At 36.9% G+C, this 20331-nt stretch overlaps 1 protein-coding gene across 1 annotated transcript; it reads right to left on the bottom strand.

Moving 5' to 3' along the window:
- Positions 1 to 15843: 15843 nt before the first annotated feature.
- On the bottom strand, positions 15844 to 16575 carry LOC114359291 (histidine-rich glycoprotein). Its single transcript, XM_028313608.1, has one exon. It carries the CDS (start codon positions 16573 to 16575, stop codon positions 15844 to 15846), a length of 732 nt encoding a protein of 243 aa, XP_028169409.1.
- Positions 16576 to 20331: the final 3756 nt, after the last annotated feature.

Raw genomic sequence — 20331 nt, 5'->3', positions numbered from 1 at the left:
ACAAGCAGTTGTATTAAGTAAACCTACTTATCTGTCTATAATAACGTAACTGTCCATAAAAATGGTTGCCGCACACCCGGCCCGCCCGGGTTAGTTTCGGACTCTCAACCATTTATTCACTAACCACTGCCTCATACAGTAATTTATAGTTTTATCTAACTCAGTTTTAGTCTCTATCAGTCACCAGCTCCTAATATTCGGCCAAAGAAATGACCTATGAGTCGAGAGAACGTCATAATTCACAACACTGTGCGTCGGTGGCCATACATCAGCGGATTATAGGACAATCCTGCCGTGAAATATTGCGTTTTAAATCGTGCAGGCTTGTGCACAAAATACTTTCATTTGCATCAAAATGCTTTTTAAATGACCGTACCATTAACCTGACGTTCTGGATAACGTTGGTTTACGCCACAAAATGGGTACATGCTAGTGGTTTTTGATTAAAATGAGTTAATTAGTGCGGTACGAGTACATGGCTGATGGCGTACTATAGTTTGATAGTAGGGCTGCAAAAATGTAAAAAATATCATTAACATTTTACATGATAAGATAAGGAAAAGGTACTTTCAGTTAAGTATGAGGTATGATGATTATCCATCGAAATATACATTTGGCACGAGTTGAGAAAATTAAATGGTGTCAAAAGAAATTGATACTCAGTTGCTTGTGTTTGCCACGGAATTATAAATACGTTAACGGCAATTGCAATCAAATTAGAATACTGAATTTCTATTCGACTCAAAGAGGCCTGCCGCCCTTAGGTTTCTGTGCGCGCCGGTATCCCCTATGACTGACGGGCGTCCCTTATCCGACCCAAAAATGCACACGGAAAGATGGTAACCCTATCGCGTATTTGCCGGTCCGTTCATGACAGGGTCCATTATCAGCGTTGGGTATGAAAAATATTTCCTCTACGACCCGCGTCGCGCGTCATTGTCGCGTATTGATTTTAAGAACGGCGAGTGATTGGACTGAAAGTGAACATTTTAAGAGCTTTTGAAGTTGATTATTATGGAAAAATATTGAAGGAAAACAATAAGATATCTTAGAGCTATCTTACTTTACTTTATTCATTTAACTGCTGGTTATAAGCTTTCTTCATCTGCTACCTAGAAAATCGATTTGAGCAATTCAATTATGCACTCTGAAGTTAAAAATAGTTAAGAAATCGAATGCCAAGTCTCCATTTTGAAAACGCCATTAGGTTATATTAATTCTTTAAAAATGTAAAAATTATATCTACTAAAACAAAATTAAATTATATATTTCTGTTGCAGAATCACATCTATCAACTTCTTTAGATGCCAGAGATTTTAAGTCACCAGTATTATTAAGCCCTTATTATTTTTTAAAAATATAAGTTTATCATCATCTCAATTAAATCCTATCTACCCTTTTAATGTCTGACAGTCCTTTATGTTGAAAAAAGCCCTTTTAGTTGCACTGACGATGTGGCGGCAAATTACGTTTGCATTGCACTAAATAATTCACCCGGTTTTGCTTATAAAACTTGCACGAGCGCGGATTGGCGCGGTGTCGACGTTGCTAATCAAATATTTTTATGATCGACGCCTTTTTATGGCCGGCCTGTTTGCAAAACTGAGTAGGGTTAAGGTAAAAGATATAGCGGCTGTAGCGGTGAAGATATCTAGCAGATTAGTGTGAGCAGGCCCCCCACTAGGAGGTCCGACAATCTGGTGAAGGTCGTGGGAGGTGCCTGGATGCAAGCGATGCAGAACCGCTAGTTGTCTAGCAGTGGATGATATTTGGCTAAAATAAACGAACATTAGGTCCACTTTTCACCAAAGTGAAAATAGAGAGTGAGTGAAGTTGAAGACAAGAGAAGAGAGGAGGTGTTTGAATAACCAATCAAAATGTATTCAATTTTCCACTCGTTATAAGGTTTTCGTGATCGATTTATAAATGAGGAGATTCACAGGAAAACCAAAGTAACCGACAGCTACGAAATGCGGGATACCGCAATATTGCCTGACTTAACCCTACACTGCATGATTTTTTTGTTTTTAGAAAAAAAAATCTTTTCAGGTAATATTTGTGGTCTAGAACACGGGAAGCACAGCTAAAATTAAAAAAACTAGTAGTTGAGGAGAAAATTGATTTTTTTATTTTGTTCCATATGTGGCACCGCATGCAATGACCTACCTAAATTAAAGCGTAATCAATACAGGGCATGTGTAGTAGTTATCAAGGATTACTCCCATTTATGAGGCTTATTAGGTAAATATTGGCGCACCATGATAGAGGCCTTAGTAGGAGGAGGAGGCGTTTGGGTATAGCTTGATATTTTTTTTAGGATTTCTATTAGATGTCTGAGTTATGGAGACGATCGTATCCTGCAGTGCCTGCTGGTGGCTGAGTTGTATTGTCATTGAAGTGTAGATATTGCTGAATTTTTCAAAGTGGTTTACTTACTGACATGGTATTTCTGATCAATGGCAAATAATTACAAGAAATATTGCAAAGGAATTTCAACTTCTGGTTCTAGATCGGTTTGCCCTCAAAACTCAAGATTTGTTGGATGGTAATTTTTTTTTCAGCTGATATTTTGCTTTATTCTGGCGACGGAAACAGCAGATGTAGGACAAGCGTCTTTTACAGCAGACGCGGAAGAAACAACTGTTGATTGACGTGTTCGTGAAGCCAACTGCATCACGAATCTGAATGTAGGGAACAGCAGGATCTAACCACTAGGATTTGGTATATTATGCTGCTGCATATCACCAGCATATGACCCTGATAATGGTGCAGCGAATTCATACCTGTTCAGTGAAAAAAATTGCACTTCGTCATCCGTACTTATTGCTAAATGTTTCAGAAAGTTTGTTGAGGGTAGATCTAATTGAGGCAATGTCATCGTCACTTTCGGCCTGAGGAGTCTTGTTCATCTTCATTGCCTAATAGTATTGTCAAATAATTTTGGATTTAAGCGCTGGATGAGGTTTTCTTCGCCAATATGCAAAAATAATCAACATCATACCATTAGTATACATATCTAAAATTGTATCATCACTGCATGAAGTGACACATCGGGAACACACAGTAATTGTAAAAATTTAGTATCGAAACACGGCCAAATCAAAAAAATATACTTACATTTGTTTAGATCACTGATATTTCGACATGAAAACAATTTATCCACTGTTGCATTCCATAAACAACTATTTTTTATTAAATTTTCAAAATGAATACGCACGGCGCGTGGCTGACGTTCAAAATTTTCAATTAAATGATTGATTAAGCGAGATAGTGCTGCCATCTAATTTCAACTAAGGCAATAAACGGATGCTATTGGTTGTTGTCACTTTATTTACGTAATGATAGATGCCGCTACTTGGCTCAAATCAGAAAAAGCATCAATTATATTGGTTGTCCCACATAAGGGACTGAATGCAGTGTAGGGTTAAAGAGTTAACTTATTATTATTCTGCGCTTAAAGTGGCAGTGGGTGGGGCACATACTCGTAGCTCGTAGAGCTAACTGTTAGCCGTTGGGGTAAAAATTTCTCGAGTGGCTCCCAGTCCTCCCTCCACTCAATGGACCGACGATCTGGTGAAGGGTGCCAGAAGGAAGAATACTTGGGGGAGGCCTTTGCTGTGGACGTCATTTGGCTAAAATGAACGAATACAGTCTTTCCCGAAGACTATAATCCGGGTCTTTTCAAGGCGAGAGTAAATAGGCACTTACAGGGCAGATATGTACCATCCTAGACTGCATCCCACTTAACATCAGGTGCGATTGTGGTCAAATACCTGACTTGTTATGCATAAAAAAACAAAGGATAAGTTTTTGCATTTAACTCAAAGCTTTTAACTCAGTTCATGCCAAAATCGCTATCTCTTTTAACTCGCCACAACCTCGTATGCTAAGGCGTCATTCACTGCGAGCTTTCGTTCCTGTACATAATTTGGATAAGGAAACAAAATAAAAGTGGTATGATCTTGCCAGGTTAAAGTAGGTCTTATATACATGCACATAAACATGCTTATTTTCCCGTAATAGTTACTGAAACAAGACTAGGTCCTCCTTTAAATATAGAGATCCTTATTTAAATATAGAGTTTTTTTAAGTGCTAATTCTTCTTCTTATTGTGTCGACAACAAACCTACACAGTGTCACCCTAAAACTCCGCTACAAGAGTGGCGTTGTCAGTAGCATTCATTAAATCCTCCTGCGTGCAGTTGCTCGGGCACTCAGGGCGCATCATGTGTGCTAATCATACAGAGGTTAACCATTATTCCGACTGAAATATCTACATTTTGGTATTTGTATTGATCACAATAATAATACCAATAATTGATAGGTACGGCTTAATCAATATTTTCGGTGGGTATTAATGTATTTTATACTCGGGTGATGCCTGAACAAAAGCAGTAACATTCGTAATTAACAAATTCGCTGGCAATTTCGATTTCACGAAACAGAATTCAATTTAAGCATCTAAATATTTTTTTTTAATTATAATCTCTCCAGCCGGTTGTAATACTCGTAATTGGATATTTTATTTGCGTCATAAAATATAGGGTGTAACAGTAAGAATAGCATGAAACCGTTTCTAATAAAAAAAAAGAAACAAACGATCTAAGTTCATAACACTTGTAGAGTCACTGATGCTCCCGATTTATTGGAATCATCTAATATGAATAGGGTTTTTCTCAAAAGTATTAGTACATACGACAGGACAGAAGTTGTAATAGGTGCGATTTAGTGCGTAAACTGTATTTTTATAACCTGAAAGTTTAAAATAGATTGTAGAGATGAATCTAAAACTTATCTGGTAATTTTTATTTTTAATACATTTTTGACGAGTTCAAAAATCTGTTCCTTTCGCCCTGTATTAGTACACTAAAAAATCGAAGATACAGCGCGAAATTAAAATTCACAATTCACAACATCTGCGTTAAAAAAGATATAAATAATTCAATTGAGAGCAGCCGCTGCCTAAAATTGGACCTAGGGGACGTCGATTTATGTTTTTTAATATTTCTCGGTGAAAATTTAAAACATTTTATGCGCTATCAGGTTAAATTAATTAAGGATGGGGCGCAATCGAAGCATCGCTCGACTGAAAATTTCGCTCATTTTCTGTATGGCCCGTGCGAATTTTTCCTAGAAGAATCGAATAGGATAGATAGATAGATAGAGGAAATATTTAAAATTTATAATTATTATTTATATCGTACCAGCAACATGGATGACTGATTGGCCACATGACAGGTTTTATCCCAACTAATATTATAAATGCGAAAGTAACTCTGTCTGTCTGTCTGTCTGTTACGCTTTCCCGCTTAAACCTCGCAACCGATTTTGATGAAATTTGGCATAGAGATAGTTTGAGTCCCGGGAAAGAACATAGGATAGTTTTTATCCCGGTTTTTGAAACAGGGACGCGCGCGATAAAGTTTTTCTGTGACAGACAAAAATCCACGCGGGCGAAGCCGCGGGCGGAAAGCTAGTATAAAATATTCTCTTGCAATCTCGATCGATGCTATAATCACGACAAAAAATAGCTGGATAACATTTTGCTGTCGGTTAAATTGTTAATAAAGTTCAGTCATCAGTGAAATGTTTTACATGTCACAGTGAAAATTTAATTACGTTGTTAAGAGCGTTTACGTCTAGCGTGGCATGTCAAGTTTAGGTAATTTCGATGCTAGTTTTATTCACACTAAAACAATTATGACTGTGTGCGTGTTCTCACGCTCTATAGTCAAACCAAAATACTTTGATCCACCATCGTAAAAGTGTGCCAGGCTGTCAAGTGACAGCTCAAGGAAACTATAAAATCTTCAAATCTTTCAACACGACTCCATAATTATAAATAATGGTATACATTAGTCCTAATCAATAATAAATACGTAAATTCTTTATCAAATAGTAAATTATCAAAGGTTTTTTACTATTTTGAGAATATATCATACAGCCTATGTTCAGCAGAATTTTTTTTTTAAATTTTAATGGTGAGAGATTTTTACAAATCGGTTTTATTCAAAACAAACTTTTCCTGTTTGTTTACTATTCTTTTTTTATCCGGAAAATGCAGCTGCGGGGGCAGCTAGTGGGTTATGTGGGATTCTTCATACCAGAAGGTGGGTAGCCCCTACACCCACTAAAAACCGGACTGTTTCTGCTATGATCCATATGAGTGATATGAGGGAACGCGGGACATCGCTATTGGCTGTTGCCTGTAGCATTCGTCCTTAGCCGCCACCAGACACCTCCATGTCTAGCGACCGAGGCCTGTTAGATAACTATTTGCCCAAGGATCTATGCTATAGGATATCAATGTTTGTTAAATCGTTTTCACAGTATTTTTTATAAAAATTTCAGCTTGTAAACTGACGCTAAAGTGGAAATTTACAAAACCTGTGTGGACATATCTTGATAGAATTCTTAAATGCGAAACTAATCGCAATATTTTCTCAATTAACTATTTAGACGACGAAATTGCCTAACTATTTATGCCTATAACATATTTGTAGTATTACTGGTTAATGATTGTAACGAGTTGAAAAAGTACTGTTTTTGAGCCAAACGGCGTAAACGCTCTTAATTCTCATTTTTTACAGTAAAAAAACTATAAAGACTTATTAGACAAGCACTCAAAATAATTAGTAGGTGTTTTTTCAAGGCAAGGTGAAAAATTGGCAAAAGAAAATACATGAGCTAACTTATCTTCTTCTTCTTAAATGAAAACGCGTGCAATTTCTTTCTTCTCCTCATTTTTCGTTGTTTCCCAAATTATACAATAGCATGCATCCATTATTTATAGACCCTATATATTTTGATGAGAACAAATAAAAATTACACACGTCACCGCTTTCAATTTCCAATACACATAAAAAATGCACTAGCTGTATTTAACGATAGCGTACGTGCGCGCAGTTCAATACATTTCCGTGGAGCCAAAAAAACGGCAACATCAAACAATGCTGCTGAAACAAAAGGCGTGAACACAACAGCGGGACGTGGGGCAAATAAAGAGTGCTCAGTGTGCTGATGCCTTTATCCGGGGAGTTTCGCAGGTATCACGTAGCCCGGAGTGCACTCATTCCATTGCGTGCCTAATAGAAACACTCTACAAGCTTGATTAGTTTGCTGAGCTCGAGGATGTATTTGAAAAGTTGGGAAATTTCAAACTATTTTGAAAGTCGTTTTACTTTTGTTACGACAGTCAGAGGAATGAAGAGGGATTTTCTCTGGATTATATTCTTTAGTTTGAAGATACAGCTGGGATTTGGAAAGAAAAAGGTTGAACTTTAGGGGTCCTCTTTTTTACCCTTATAGGTACGCATGAAGCCTTTAGACACAGCATATATACTTTTGATAGCGTACTAAGGTACTTAAAAAAACATTGAATTGGTAACCTACGAGTACGTATTTCGCAGCACAGTGAATAAAAATTCCATTACATTCTGTAAATTGGCTTTTAAAAGCACTTTCACACGGACCCGACCATTTTCATCAAATACCTACCCTGCCAATGTTCCTGGACAAGAACTATCAACCTAGCAGAGGAGCGTTTGGTAGGGCGTTTGGACACATCGACTAATTAAAATTCTTATTTACAACATTATCTACAGCTTCCCCGATTCTTATTTACAACATTATCTACAGAATAACTCTTTGAATCTTTACACTGAAGAATTTAAAACATGCACCCAACCGCTGTTTCGGGGCAGAGCAAACGACCTCGTAAATCTAGAGCACAGTTTAGCGGTTGACAAAGAACGCTCCAAGTATTTGTCGGACATTACCCGGTAATAGGAGAGCTCGTGATATAGCAACCCACTAAAATTTGTTTTAGTAAGCGATTTCGGAGTTTATATTCTGAGTTTTGAGGCCACAGAGAGAAAAATGGCAGGGCATATTTTTGAACAGAAATGATTTTGATAGCCAAGAAATTATACAGAACCTGGTCCTTCTATTTACTTTTTGCAGATTATGGAGCCAGTACCAGCCACAAGGTGGACCGACGACCTCATAAAGAAGAAGAAGCAGGAAGGCGCTAGATACAGGCGGCTGCAAACCGGTCATCAATGAAGTCATTGGGGGAGATTTATGTTCAGTAGTGGACGTCCTATGGCTGAAATGATGATGATGATGATGATGGAGCCAGTAGGAAAGAGAATGATGGCTTAGAGCCTTAGAAGAATGGAAAACGGCTGACAGATCATCGACCTGCTATTTTGAAACTTTAACTAGGTACATATTTAGGTACCGTCAACATTAAAATTTAAAAGTTTCGACTCAACCAGAGTTTTCAACTCTTTAGGACTAATATACTGCTATAGTATATCTTTTGCAAATGCTGACTGTGGGTACTTACAGCATAATGTCGCCCAAGCATGCTTGGTGCCAAGTCGAGCAACAAACTTAGATGTCTGTGGCTGGAATTTATTGGTATGCCAAGGAACAGTTGTTTTAGCCAAATGGTTATCTCAACTGGATGTATTTGGCTTTATCTTAATGCGGACGTGGCGGTTTATCTTAATTCGTGGTAATTGGAATTGTTATTTTAGATTAAAATTGAATTCTAGAGCAGAAGAAAAACGAGTGGTTGTAATCATATTAATAAAGTGAGGAAATCCGTTGCAGTTTTTTATGAAATGTTGTGTTTCGTCATCATCATCTCCAAGTCAGGTTAGAGTTCATAGAGTTCATCATAGAGATAAACTATTTATTACCCCTTTTATCATTGTTATCTATTCTTATACCTTAATTTTAACTTCGTTTCGTTCGTTTTCACAATGACACAATTACATGACAAAGGCCTCCCCCAAGGACTTCCACAATGATCTGTGACTTTAACTTAATATGGTCCTCAAATGACATCATAGTTTATTGGACAAAGCTAGTGCTGCAGAGCGTCATACGCCATGCTTAAAGACGTCATCACATTCTCTACTAAAGAAGTCGAAGATTATATTTTCTACAGCAAAATCTTGCAAGTTTGGTCAAATTTGTCGGCCGTTTGGTGTAGTGGTTCGAATCGGACTTCTATTCCGGAGGTTGCGGGTTCGATTCCCGCACAGTACAAACATTTGTGTGCATGAACATATTTGTTTGTATTGGACTGGGTGTTTTCTATGTATAATATGTATGTATTTACAAAAAAAAAGTATTTAAGTATGTTTATATCCGTTGTCTAGTACCCATAGTACAAGCTTTGCTTAGTTTGGGGCTAGCGGCGTAGTGTAAAATGTCCAAGGATATTTATTTAAAAAAAAAAATTCTTCTTGCTGATTGAAAAATCTGCTTTGAATGTAACTGAAGGTAGTAGAGCTCGAATCTTCATTACATCGCTGCTATAGAAAATGCTTAAGCTACCGACACTGTTCACTCTGGACACGGTAATACTATCTATACAGTATTCCAACTCGGCCATATTTTTGAAATAAATGTCAACAGCCGCGCGGTACGTCACGGTATGACAACATGCGATAGGGCTGCCCACCTACAGTACCCATTCTAATTACATCTGTCTACTTAAAATTTCTATCTAGTTTTGCGATTGTAATTTTTTTTTATTTATACAAACAAAATACTTTGTGAATGGAATAGGATAAAATGCGTGTTGTTTTGTGTTAGTAGATTTAATTTAAAAAAAATTACTAAAATAATTTTGAATCTACTAATCATAATGAGTACTTAATGACCTGTAACTTTAATTTCAGGCGGATGAAGTCGTGGGCAAAAGCTGGTTCAATACAATATAATTTTTATTTCAAATCAAACTGACTGAAAATGACCATTTTTGACTGTCAATAACTTGTTTTTTACAAATTTGACCGTAAATGACGGTAGTCAAATTCAATCACCTTAGTCATTTTCAACACTAGCTAGGCCATCGACGTCCGTTCGGCACGTTCGCGACACCCCTAACCCTAACTTTTGGATTTCGACCGCGTCCCGAGATTTGAAATTCGAAGGAAAGCTCGCGTTTCGTCGGTTTATATGAAGTTATAATACTGTATGATATAATTACCGTGCTCTGGAACACTTTATCCGAGTGGCACTCTAATTGCATTCCGCTTTATCATTTGATCTCAACGCTTGGTTGCAGCAAGAGCTAGGCATGAACGAATTTTACATGATATGGCAGGGAGTAACTGCCACTGGTCTGGTTTTCTAAGATTTGATGTTTAATGTAATGACAGTATGACTGAAATGTTTCTAAAAATGTTCATTATTTATTATCAACTGCTAATAGGGTTTATTCAGAGACGTTTAAAACTGACTGATGTTTTCTTAAACTGAATGAGCGAGCGGCGAGCGATCGGCGAGCTTCTCAAAATAAACGTGAGCAATGTTTGGTTCGTGAGACAAGATGCAATCGGCAATATTTGAATAACTTTATTACAAGATGTTTCTTACGTACCTACTTGCTTAGTTTATTTTAGTTAAAATCTCAAATAAAATTACCATTTATCCACAAATACTGACCCTTATAAAATAATTCAAAACAAATAACGGTTCCTTTGTCTGTTAACACCGATCAATAAGCCCCGTTTGCCAGTTGAAGGTAGCTCCTGGACAAAAAAAAATACTTCAGACTCGACTTCAATACGGAAATTCTTTTAGCTAACGTGGAGCTATAATGAAGTATCGTGTTACACGAGAGTGTACTGAAAGGGAATATACGCGGAGAAAGGTACCAATCTCGTTTTGATGACAAATTGGGACGAGGACTTTATTTAATATTTTTCAGCGAAGCATATTGTTTTCTTGAAAAGCCTTTTTTCTTCGAGTATTAGTACCACTTTTGGCTAAAAATGGAATATTTAGTTTTAACTTAGGTAACATTTTTTACATCTGGAATTATTTACATTAATGATGTTTGTTCTTAGGGTGGATGTTACATATTATAATTATTTGTAGATTAAATATTATCCTTTTTTTTTTAAATCGAAAACAGCACCTATTTAGGTCTACTAGATATTACTACTATTAGATGTAGATGTTTTACTGTGACAATAACGCGTTGTGGGCTATTTTTTTAGCTCAATGAGCGTTACCGGTCTTTGAGCGTAACATAATAAAGAGCCTATTCAGCTTGATTCTGAGCTTAAACAACTAAAACTATCGTTATTCAAAGATCTAAACTAAACACCAAGCACACGTGAATGCTTAAACTACAGCTAGCTTACACAATGCTAAAGCATTAAAGGTTAGTAGATAGAACTGTATTACCGTTAACTACTTTCCTGATATTTGTACCTATAGGAATTATTCAGAGATTCGTTTAAATGTCTCTGCTTTAGACCCAGTTATTTGGTTATTTTTGATCCAGGTATTTTGACTATGAAAATTCTATAACCATCAGGATATTAAAGCTCGATTCTAATAGGCGAATCATCTTGCAATTACCTACATTATTTTTTTACGAGGACCATAATCAAATCATAAAATAAATATTGTAAAGGAAAAACGCAATAATGACAAAGGTAAATGGAAAATCCACAAAACCAACAAAGTATTTTGAGAGATTGTGCAAATTATTTGTTTACCATTGTTGTCTTCTGTCAGAAAACATTGAGAATTTTAATATACATCAATCAAAGTGACTTTCCTGTTTGATAGGTATAAGGATATTTCAATTACGTCTGTAAAATTTTCAGTTTAACGGATTTATTTCTCAGAAAGAAAATAACATAATTTTACTTAATATTCGTATAAGAAACTTTACAACGACAATCATTTACATTAGCGATTATTTTACAATTTAATAATATGGATTTGATTTACCATAGTTACATATTTTGAGCTAACTGAAATGCTTTTAATTGTTGCTTTACTCGTACATTAAATTTGCAAAGGGTCTTAAAATTCAGGTAGTTACAAACAGACACAATAAGTGAATCCCACTTTTTTTGGGTATCAAATGCAGTAACAATACCGGTAGTGACTGCATCGTTTAAGATAGCCCGGTAGCCGTAGTCCAGGGATTGCAGATACAAAATTGGTTTAGTTATAAAACTGCGAGGCTGTATTAGCATCATGCGGTCCCCTGTGGACGCTTCGCTTCGTCGTTTGCTCTATTGGCTACACGTATTGCCGAGTGCTTATGGTAGGGTTTAGTTTTATAGGGAAAATAGCGGAATTTAGATAACTTTGTAGAAGGGAAATTCAAGTGCTAGGAATTGTTTAGGAGTTACTGGTTTGCGTCAATGTGACTATTGTGGTGAGCTCACTCGTGACACAAGCATATTTAGCTTAGTACGAGGGGTTAACAGGAGGATTTAAAAAAAAAGGGATTGTTTTGGCAAAACAATCTAACTTATTAATTTAAACAGTAGGTAGTAATCATTAAAATTATTATCGAGGTCGGCAGTTGGTTATTGTACATTGAACATATTAAATCAGAAGACTAAATTTTTTCTAAAATAAATCTATTACAATGTAAGATAGCATATTTACTGTTGTTTGATTGTGGGTACTGTTAGCTGACTTCCAAATTATAAACCGGTAAACCTAACAATAAAACACCATTTGGATTCTTGCATCCCACACATATTTACCGAGATGAATTCAATGGAGAACCTGTTCAATCCACTTTAGTTTTGACCGTACCTAAACTTTCATTTCTTTGTGATATCGTCACTATAAATTTTTAGTGAGTCTTTTTTGTCAACCTCCTTTTTGATTAGCATATACGAGCAAGTGGCATTTAGGCCACCTTTTTCTGATGAATATAGGTAATAAGTCGAATATTCAACGCAATCAATAACAAACCACAACTATACTAAGTACGTCAGTAGTTTTGTAGCAGTCGACAGAAAACATCTGGTTTTATCTCAACACCAACCAGGCAGTTTAAAACAAAATAAATATACCAGCCAAGTACGCTGGTTCATGCATTCATAGAGTTCCGTAGTTGTTCGTCACAATATACCTACCCTTATTTTATTTATTTTATTTGTACAAAAAACACATACAGAGTACAATCAACGAGGTACATTTACAACCAACAATAAATACAGTTTTAATCTAGATTGTAATCCAAAAAATTATAATATTTCACCAGGTAATAAATGGTTATGTAAGTTTAATTTATAATAATGTTTTAGTCTATTGTGTTTCCAACACCTAAGTATATCTTATTTACCTAATACAACCAACATTTTTAGTAACACGTTTCCAAATATCTAGTTTATTTGAATTAAATTGTAATATTATAACCACAGCCTCTCTAGGAAATGTTCTAGTGTCAGTGTCGCCCTTTCACGAAGTAAATGATGTACATTTTAAATTTGTTGTATGTTACATTACAGGACATAGAAATGCTCTAGTCTACAACTCACTTTAAAAAAATAATGAAGGTATTTTGTTGCTTTATTACGGAACCCTAAAAATCCCATCATTATGGAGTCGGACATGGAGCAATTTGGTGCGGTTGCCAACAAGTCTGTCGCTGCGGTCGCCGAGCTCACGCTCAAACTGTCACAGTTATTAGGGTTGCCAGTAAGCACATTTTTAATTAGGTCTCATTTAGAAACATTTAAATTTTGTAGTACCTCGAAATGAACGAAAAAGGAAACAATTTACTCTAAATAAAAACAGAGTAGGCGATTCAGTTGGCAGTTAGTATTTTTAGAAGCTGAGTGAAAAAGTAGGCGACCATACGAGTCCTGAAACGTACCTAATACCCCAAGCTAATACCTGAGTCCTAAAATTTGTTTTTGGGGATTCATGGCAACAGTGAAATTTATCGAAGTAGTAGAAGTATGAGATTGATAATTTGTCCTATAGGTTTCAGCCAAATGACGTCCACTGCGGGACAAAATCCTCCCCCAAGAATGTCCATAACGACCGGTCTTGCACTGCCCGCATCCAGGTACTTGAGACTTACCAGATCGGCGATCATTTTATTTTGTAAGGAAATATTGAAATAAAAATCATCCACTGCAGTGGTACCAGAGAGCTGCAACCCTAGTAAAAATAAATGCAGATTGCAGGTTGTATGGCAACAGGTACATACCTACAATAAATATTTTTGCGGTTGAACTCACTCATAGTATAGATAGTTATTTTAAATTATTGTTAAATCTTTTGTTTTGATTAAGTTACGAGTTACGGGTTTTGTACAGGCTACACTTCGGACAATGTGCGAAAGAATTACACGAATTAATTCCACCAGCCCCCCTCTACCATCGGGGAACCAGACGCAGGTTAGCGTGCCATCCCTATATTGTTGACAATCCACCAGCTCTCACTAAGCGTTTCGATAACTCTTTTTTAATGCGAACAGCTAGGGACTGGAATTCGTTGCCTGCTGCTGTCTTTCCCGAAGACTATAATCCGGGCCCTTTCAAGGCGAGAGTGAATAGGCACTTACAGGGCAAATATGTACCATCCTAGACTGCATCCCACTTAACATCAGGTGCGATTGTGGTCAAATACCTGCCTTGTTATGGATAAAATAAATAAATAAGTTACGAGAAATTATGACGGATTGATATCAAAAATTACGATCTGTTGAACTTTAACGATTGTATTTAACTTCAGTTATTATTATTCTTAGCAAGATACCGTTCATCAAGTGTATTCAGTCTATAAGCAGGTAACTATATCACACAAAGGTACAGCCAGGTCAAACATTAACAGTTAGAGAGAGCAAATGGTCGAACTTCCCAAGGAACTTGAAGATATTGCTTTAAGGATGTGACTCTAGTAAGCAAGCGAGAGTTTGAACGAAAGTTGTGTGAACAAAGCTTACATAGATCGTTTCATCCACGAAGACACGTCCCACAATACTTCCGCTAATGTTTGAGTGTGATCGGTACACGCTAATTATCCATGAGTGCACACGCACACTACAATAATGACGCTCGGATTGCTCGGATCAAACTCCCCGCACCCTGCGCTTCCCGCGACCAAAAATTGGTGGTGCGCGTCTTCGTAGATGAAACGATCTATAACTATCAATTATTATGATTTATAATTAGGCACATTTCCAGGGTTTATCCAATATTTCATAGCTCATTAGCCAGAACATCCAGCAAGCCGAAGGTTGTGAATTCCAATACAACATTAGATTTTTTCAATTAAACGAAAATAAAAAGAACAAGAAGCAGATATTCATGAAAGCTGTAAGCTACGAAAATAGTTAAGTGCTATTTTAATTTTCTTCCTCCTTTCAGCGTCCCATACTGTGTCTTCGGCATTACATAGTAATCAGTTATTAGATAAGCATTCGTAAATGTAAGCAGAACAGCAATTAATTATTTTTAAGGATATTATGTCACAGATTGGTACCTAATGTAATTTAAATTAAGTTCTTTGTTGAAATTATTTCCGCTTTTGTTCGCACATTGGTCACGGCTGAATTACTGCAAAGATCAAGATAATTTAATATGAATTTAACCGTATTGTACCGTTACCCGTACCTTTAGTTTCGAGTATCAGATCTTCCTTTATCTTAATCAACTCAAATTATTATAGTATAGTTAGATTATCAAGTTTACATAACATTTGGAACAATCTATTCAATTTCAAAGATAGGTACACTTGTCTTGTAACATGAATCAGCAGATTCTCCTGACTTTTATCAACAAAGCAGTTTATAATAAATTATTTAAATGCTAAGCGCACATTTACCTACATTTTATATTTTAACCTTTTTAGCAAATTTTGCTAGCATACCCAGTATTCAATGTAAGGGTGATATTGGATTTCTTAAATAAATACTAAGAAGTAAAAATTTATAACAACAAATATTTATTTAACAATTCATTAGCATTTACAAAAATACAAAACAACTAACAGAGACCCGTAGATAAATAACATAAAGTAATATCACAGCTAGACTTTGGTTGGAGATCAGTGCTTCTTTCCATGGTGGAAGCCCCAGTCCTTATGGTCGTGGTGGCCGCCCTTCTTGCCATGGTCATGGTGGTGATGGTGATGCTCCTCATGACCGTGGTGACCCTTGTGGCCGTGGTGGTCCTCATCATGATGATGCTTGTCGTGATGGCCGTGCTTGCCGTGATGATGCTCATGATGACCGTGTTCGTGATGACCACCCTTCTTGTGACCGCCGTCGTGTTTTTCGTGGTGTCCGTGATGCTTTCCGTGCTTGTGGTGCTTGCCTTCATGATGATGGTCATCGTAGAAGTGATGGTCCTTGTGGAAGCTGTCCTTATGGTACTTCTTGTGGTAACCGTCGGTCTTCTCTCCCTTATCGTGGTGCTTGTGGTGTCCATGTTTGCCTCCTTTGTGATGATGTCCGTGTTCATGGTGATGCCCGTGGTGGTCGTGTTCGTCCCAGTGCTTCTTGTGGCCGCCACCGTGTTCCTTGTGGTGTCCTTCGTGATGATGCTTGCCGTGATCACTGTGATCGCCCTTGTGGTGGTGGTGGTGTCCTTTGTGTCCTTTGTGGCCCTTTTCTCCGTGCTCATGGTGGTGATGAGCATGGTGTTCCTTGCCGCCGCCGCTTTCGTGGTGGCTTGATTTGCCGCTGGCGGCTGCTACGAGATCCTTCTGGTCATCATCGAGCTCCCTGGCGTACGTCGCCGCCAGACACACCAGGACGATAGCTGCTAACACCTTCATGTTGTCGCTGTGTACCGTTTGTACTTGTCGTCAGTATTTATAGTGTAAATGAGGAAAGTGTTCCGCAATGTTTCGCGCAAGAGTCTCAGGGACAAGTTCGAGACGGTTGCCGACCGGTCAACCGTGCAGCTGCAATTTGGACTATCAAAAATCACATTGTGTGTATTGATTAGGTTACATTTTAAATTAGCTATGCTGATGTAACATATTTTACTAACTAATAAATTAGTTGTGTGAAAAATAAATGTATTTCATCGTCAAAAATACAATTTTGTTTAAGCGATCTAAGCTTCATTAGATTCATAAACAAAGTTAATTAAATTGAACATTATTATTTGTTCCAAAAATAAGCTATCTTAGAATCCCATTTAAAATAGTAAAGCCTCATTATTTACCCACTTATCCATTGAACAACTTTATAATTGACACTAGAGAATCTAAAATATTAAACACGAAACATTCAGCGTTCGCGAAGCTTCATTAAAACTGGATCGTCTAATAGCTCTTAAGCGATGAGTGCCGGCATTCATAGTTCAATTTGCTGAAGATTTGCAGGCGGTATTTAATATGTTTCAGATTTTGCATCAATGTTCCATTGCTTTCATTTGCAAAATGTAAAAAAAAAAATGTCGTTAAATCGAAATATTTTGTGTCTTAAATATAATTAATAATTTAAAAATGCTACTGTTAAATACATTTTTTGGCCTGCAGTGGATATCCTGCAATTGTCATTTGGCTAAAACGAACGAACGAACGAACTGCCTGCAATGGAGTAAAAACATTATAAAGACATTATCAGTCAGAGTTTAAAATTACATCAAGGCAGTTGATTTGTTGAGTTTACATTTTTGGTGTCAAAGCTGAATTCATAAGATTTTTTTAACACTGTCATATTTCATTAATTTTTTTTTTCTACCTTATCATTTAAAACGTGTATAAGGTACAGCGTACAGCTTAGTTGAATTTTCTTTCACATTCAGCTCAAATACTTTTCAACAAATCCAAACTATTCGACCCATCTTTAATCACAAAAGCCGACCTAAAAATGTATACAATGGGAAAACATTTCCCACCCCACAATATCTCCGCGTGACGTGTAAAAAGGACAATCTGCATCGCTGTTGAAATTTAATCAAAACAACAATAGGGTTTGTCCGTCCCTGCGTTATTCTGCGCGGTCCACTCCGTATATCTTGTGTCGGTTTTTGGGATATTGATGGGCAGAAATTAAAATTCCTATTGTCAATTTTTTAACAAGTGACTGGCGGGAAAAACGCTGGGTCATTGTTTTTTCGGAAAATTACACTAGGTGGCACAGAAATGGTGTCAGTTTGGTATGTTGATACGAACATGCTCACATTTACTTACATACTTATTTTTACAAATAGCTGCAACCATTCCATTGCAGATCCAATGTATCAATCGATCGATGTAAAAGGTATCGATCATGCTTTATCAAAAATCTCCTATAATGTTGTTTAAGGTGCAAAGTTTGATTTGATTTTTTTCCTTTTTAGTAACCTGTCAGGTGTCTCTATTCAAAATTATAAGACAGTAGAACATTTAACACACTTACAAAGTTGCAGTAATACGTATAACCAATAAATGTATTTCTGAGACTTCCCTGGTGCGAAAATATGAATAAAGGTGTTCCAAATTTTGTGCCACAGAGTGTAAATATCCAACCTTTACAACCATCTGTCAAGTCATGCGTGTGTATGATGTGAGTGCTCATATTTTTTAACTAAACAAAGCTCAATTCAACTCCGTTTGACTTTTAACGTTGATGATAAATTAATGGATTTTGAAAAGTGATAAAACAATAGAAGAACTTACGATATTATGTTGAAAAAAATAAGTTCTGTAATGTACTTATTAAGACGATATTTTCATATAATTAACCTAAAATATTGGCATAAATCGATATTACTTTTTGTGTCAAAAAATATTCATTCTTTATTACACTGCTTCATTTCTGCCAAGCCAGAATAAGGCTTCTAGCAAAGAGGCTTTCGTCCAACGACCCTTTAGGGGCCAAAGTTCCGCTGGACAAATATTTTTGAAGTTTTTCAACTATGTTTGTACTCCTGCGCCACTTGAGTTGAGTTTGAGAGACATTTTTATTCGGTTCTTTGGTTTGATACAAATTGGTACAGGTAATTTTTGTTTCAGAAACTTGTTTGTGAAATGATTTTCTTTTGTTTCTTGTTATTGTTTCAATGAGTGGTTTGTGTAAAATAATGATTTGAGGTAACTTAATAGTTTTTATTTTTTTAAGCCTTCCTCTTATGCCTAAATTAGAAATATGTGTAACTTAACCCATTTTCAACCTTTCAAACATTATTTTCGCCTTGAAGAAATGTTTGGCATTGCAAAACCGTAAATAGAACCTTAATATAGCTGGATGTGCCGCCACATTACCTTATCCTTCGTAACTTGTAAAACCCTTTAAATTGTGGAAGCGTGCTGGGCCCATAACCTGATGAAATTAAACAAAGCTTAATATGAAGACTTTATATTTTAGAGTAAAATATATGAGAACATTTTGTCAACGCGACAAGGACGAGAGTGCCCATAGACAATATTAGTAAGAAGTTTCTCTTATGCGTCCATAAATCCAACAATTAAAAATAATGTTTTATTTCATTGATGATTAATTTTTAATCAGAAGCAGGGTACTCATCTAGCCGTGTAGCATGTAATGTATCAGATACTGTATCAAGTGAGTACATAGGCACGAGCCCGCTGCAAACTGCTCGCGCGTGGTTCGCAGGGAGATCGTCGTAACGACCCGCCGAGTGGCGGTATCACTGCGAGCACAAAGGCGGCTCGCAGTAGGATCCAGGAGCTCGCAGCCAGATACGCGATGACCGTGGACGAGCCGTACTCACTTGAAGGTTGGTTACGTTACATGCTACGTTACATGCTATATGGCAGGTGAGTACCCTGCCTGACACTTTTGTAATTTACCACATAGGTAAAGTTCGACAATAATCCATTTAATCTCCAATCAAATCGAATATATCAGAATCAAACGGGACATCGCAAAAGCCCAACTCCCGGGCACAGGTGTACCTGTTCCCGACAGATCCCGGTCCCGAACAACTTTTTATTCCATTATCCCGAGCGAACTTCAACAAAAGTAGTCGACAACTTGGAATTGTAAATCATCTGTCTTTGTATACTTACTCACGATAAGTGAGTGATTGACTGTTTGTCGAACTCGAAACATTCGGAGAACGTTGGTTAAACTAAGCATGTGTCAGAAACACAATTCTTGTAATGGTGGGTTGGGAATGGCGAAGACAAATATTTTGAAAATCGGTTTATACGGAATATCCGTATTTTGACGATTTCGATGGCAAATATTTAGTAATATGTACATGAAAGGTTAGTGATTTCGTTGGCAAAACCATTTAGAGGTCAGAAATAGTCCACAGACGTAAATCACTTGGTGTGAAAATTAGTTCGCTTTTTTATTTGCAACGTCATTTAAGCTCAAATGATTTTGATAAGGGCAGGGCTCCTACTAGGTGGACCGACGATCTGGTGAAGGTCGCGGGAGGTGCCTGGATGCGGGCGGCGCAGGATCGGCCTTTGTGGAAATCATTATGGGAGGCATTAGCTTAGCAGTGAACGTCACTCGGCTGAAACGAACGAACGATTTTGCCAAATCATCCAAAAAGTCATTCGATCATTGCGTCAAAACTATTTCTTTCCTCCTATTTCCTTTCCAATTTCAAATCGATCACTCCA

This window comes from Ostrinia furnacalis, unplaced genomic scaffold (assembly GCF_004193835.3).
Source record: "Ostrinia furnacalis isolate ACB-3 unplaced genomic scaffold, ASM419383v2 OfSCF4295, whole genome shotgun sequence".
NCBI lineage: Eukaryota > Metazoa > Arthropoda > Insecta > Lepidoptera > Crambidae > Ostrinia > Ostrinia furnacalis.
The sequence above is the reverse complement of the archived record's forward strand: the minus strand, read 5'-3'. Positions and strand labels throughout refer to the sequence as shown.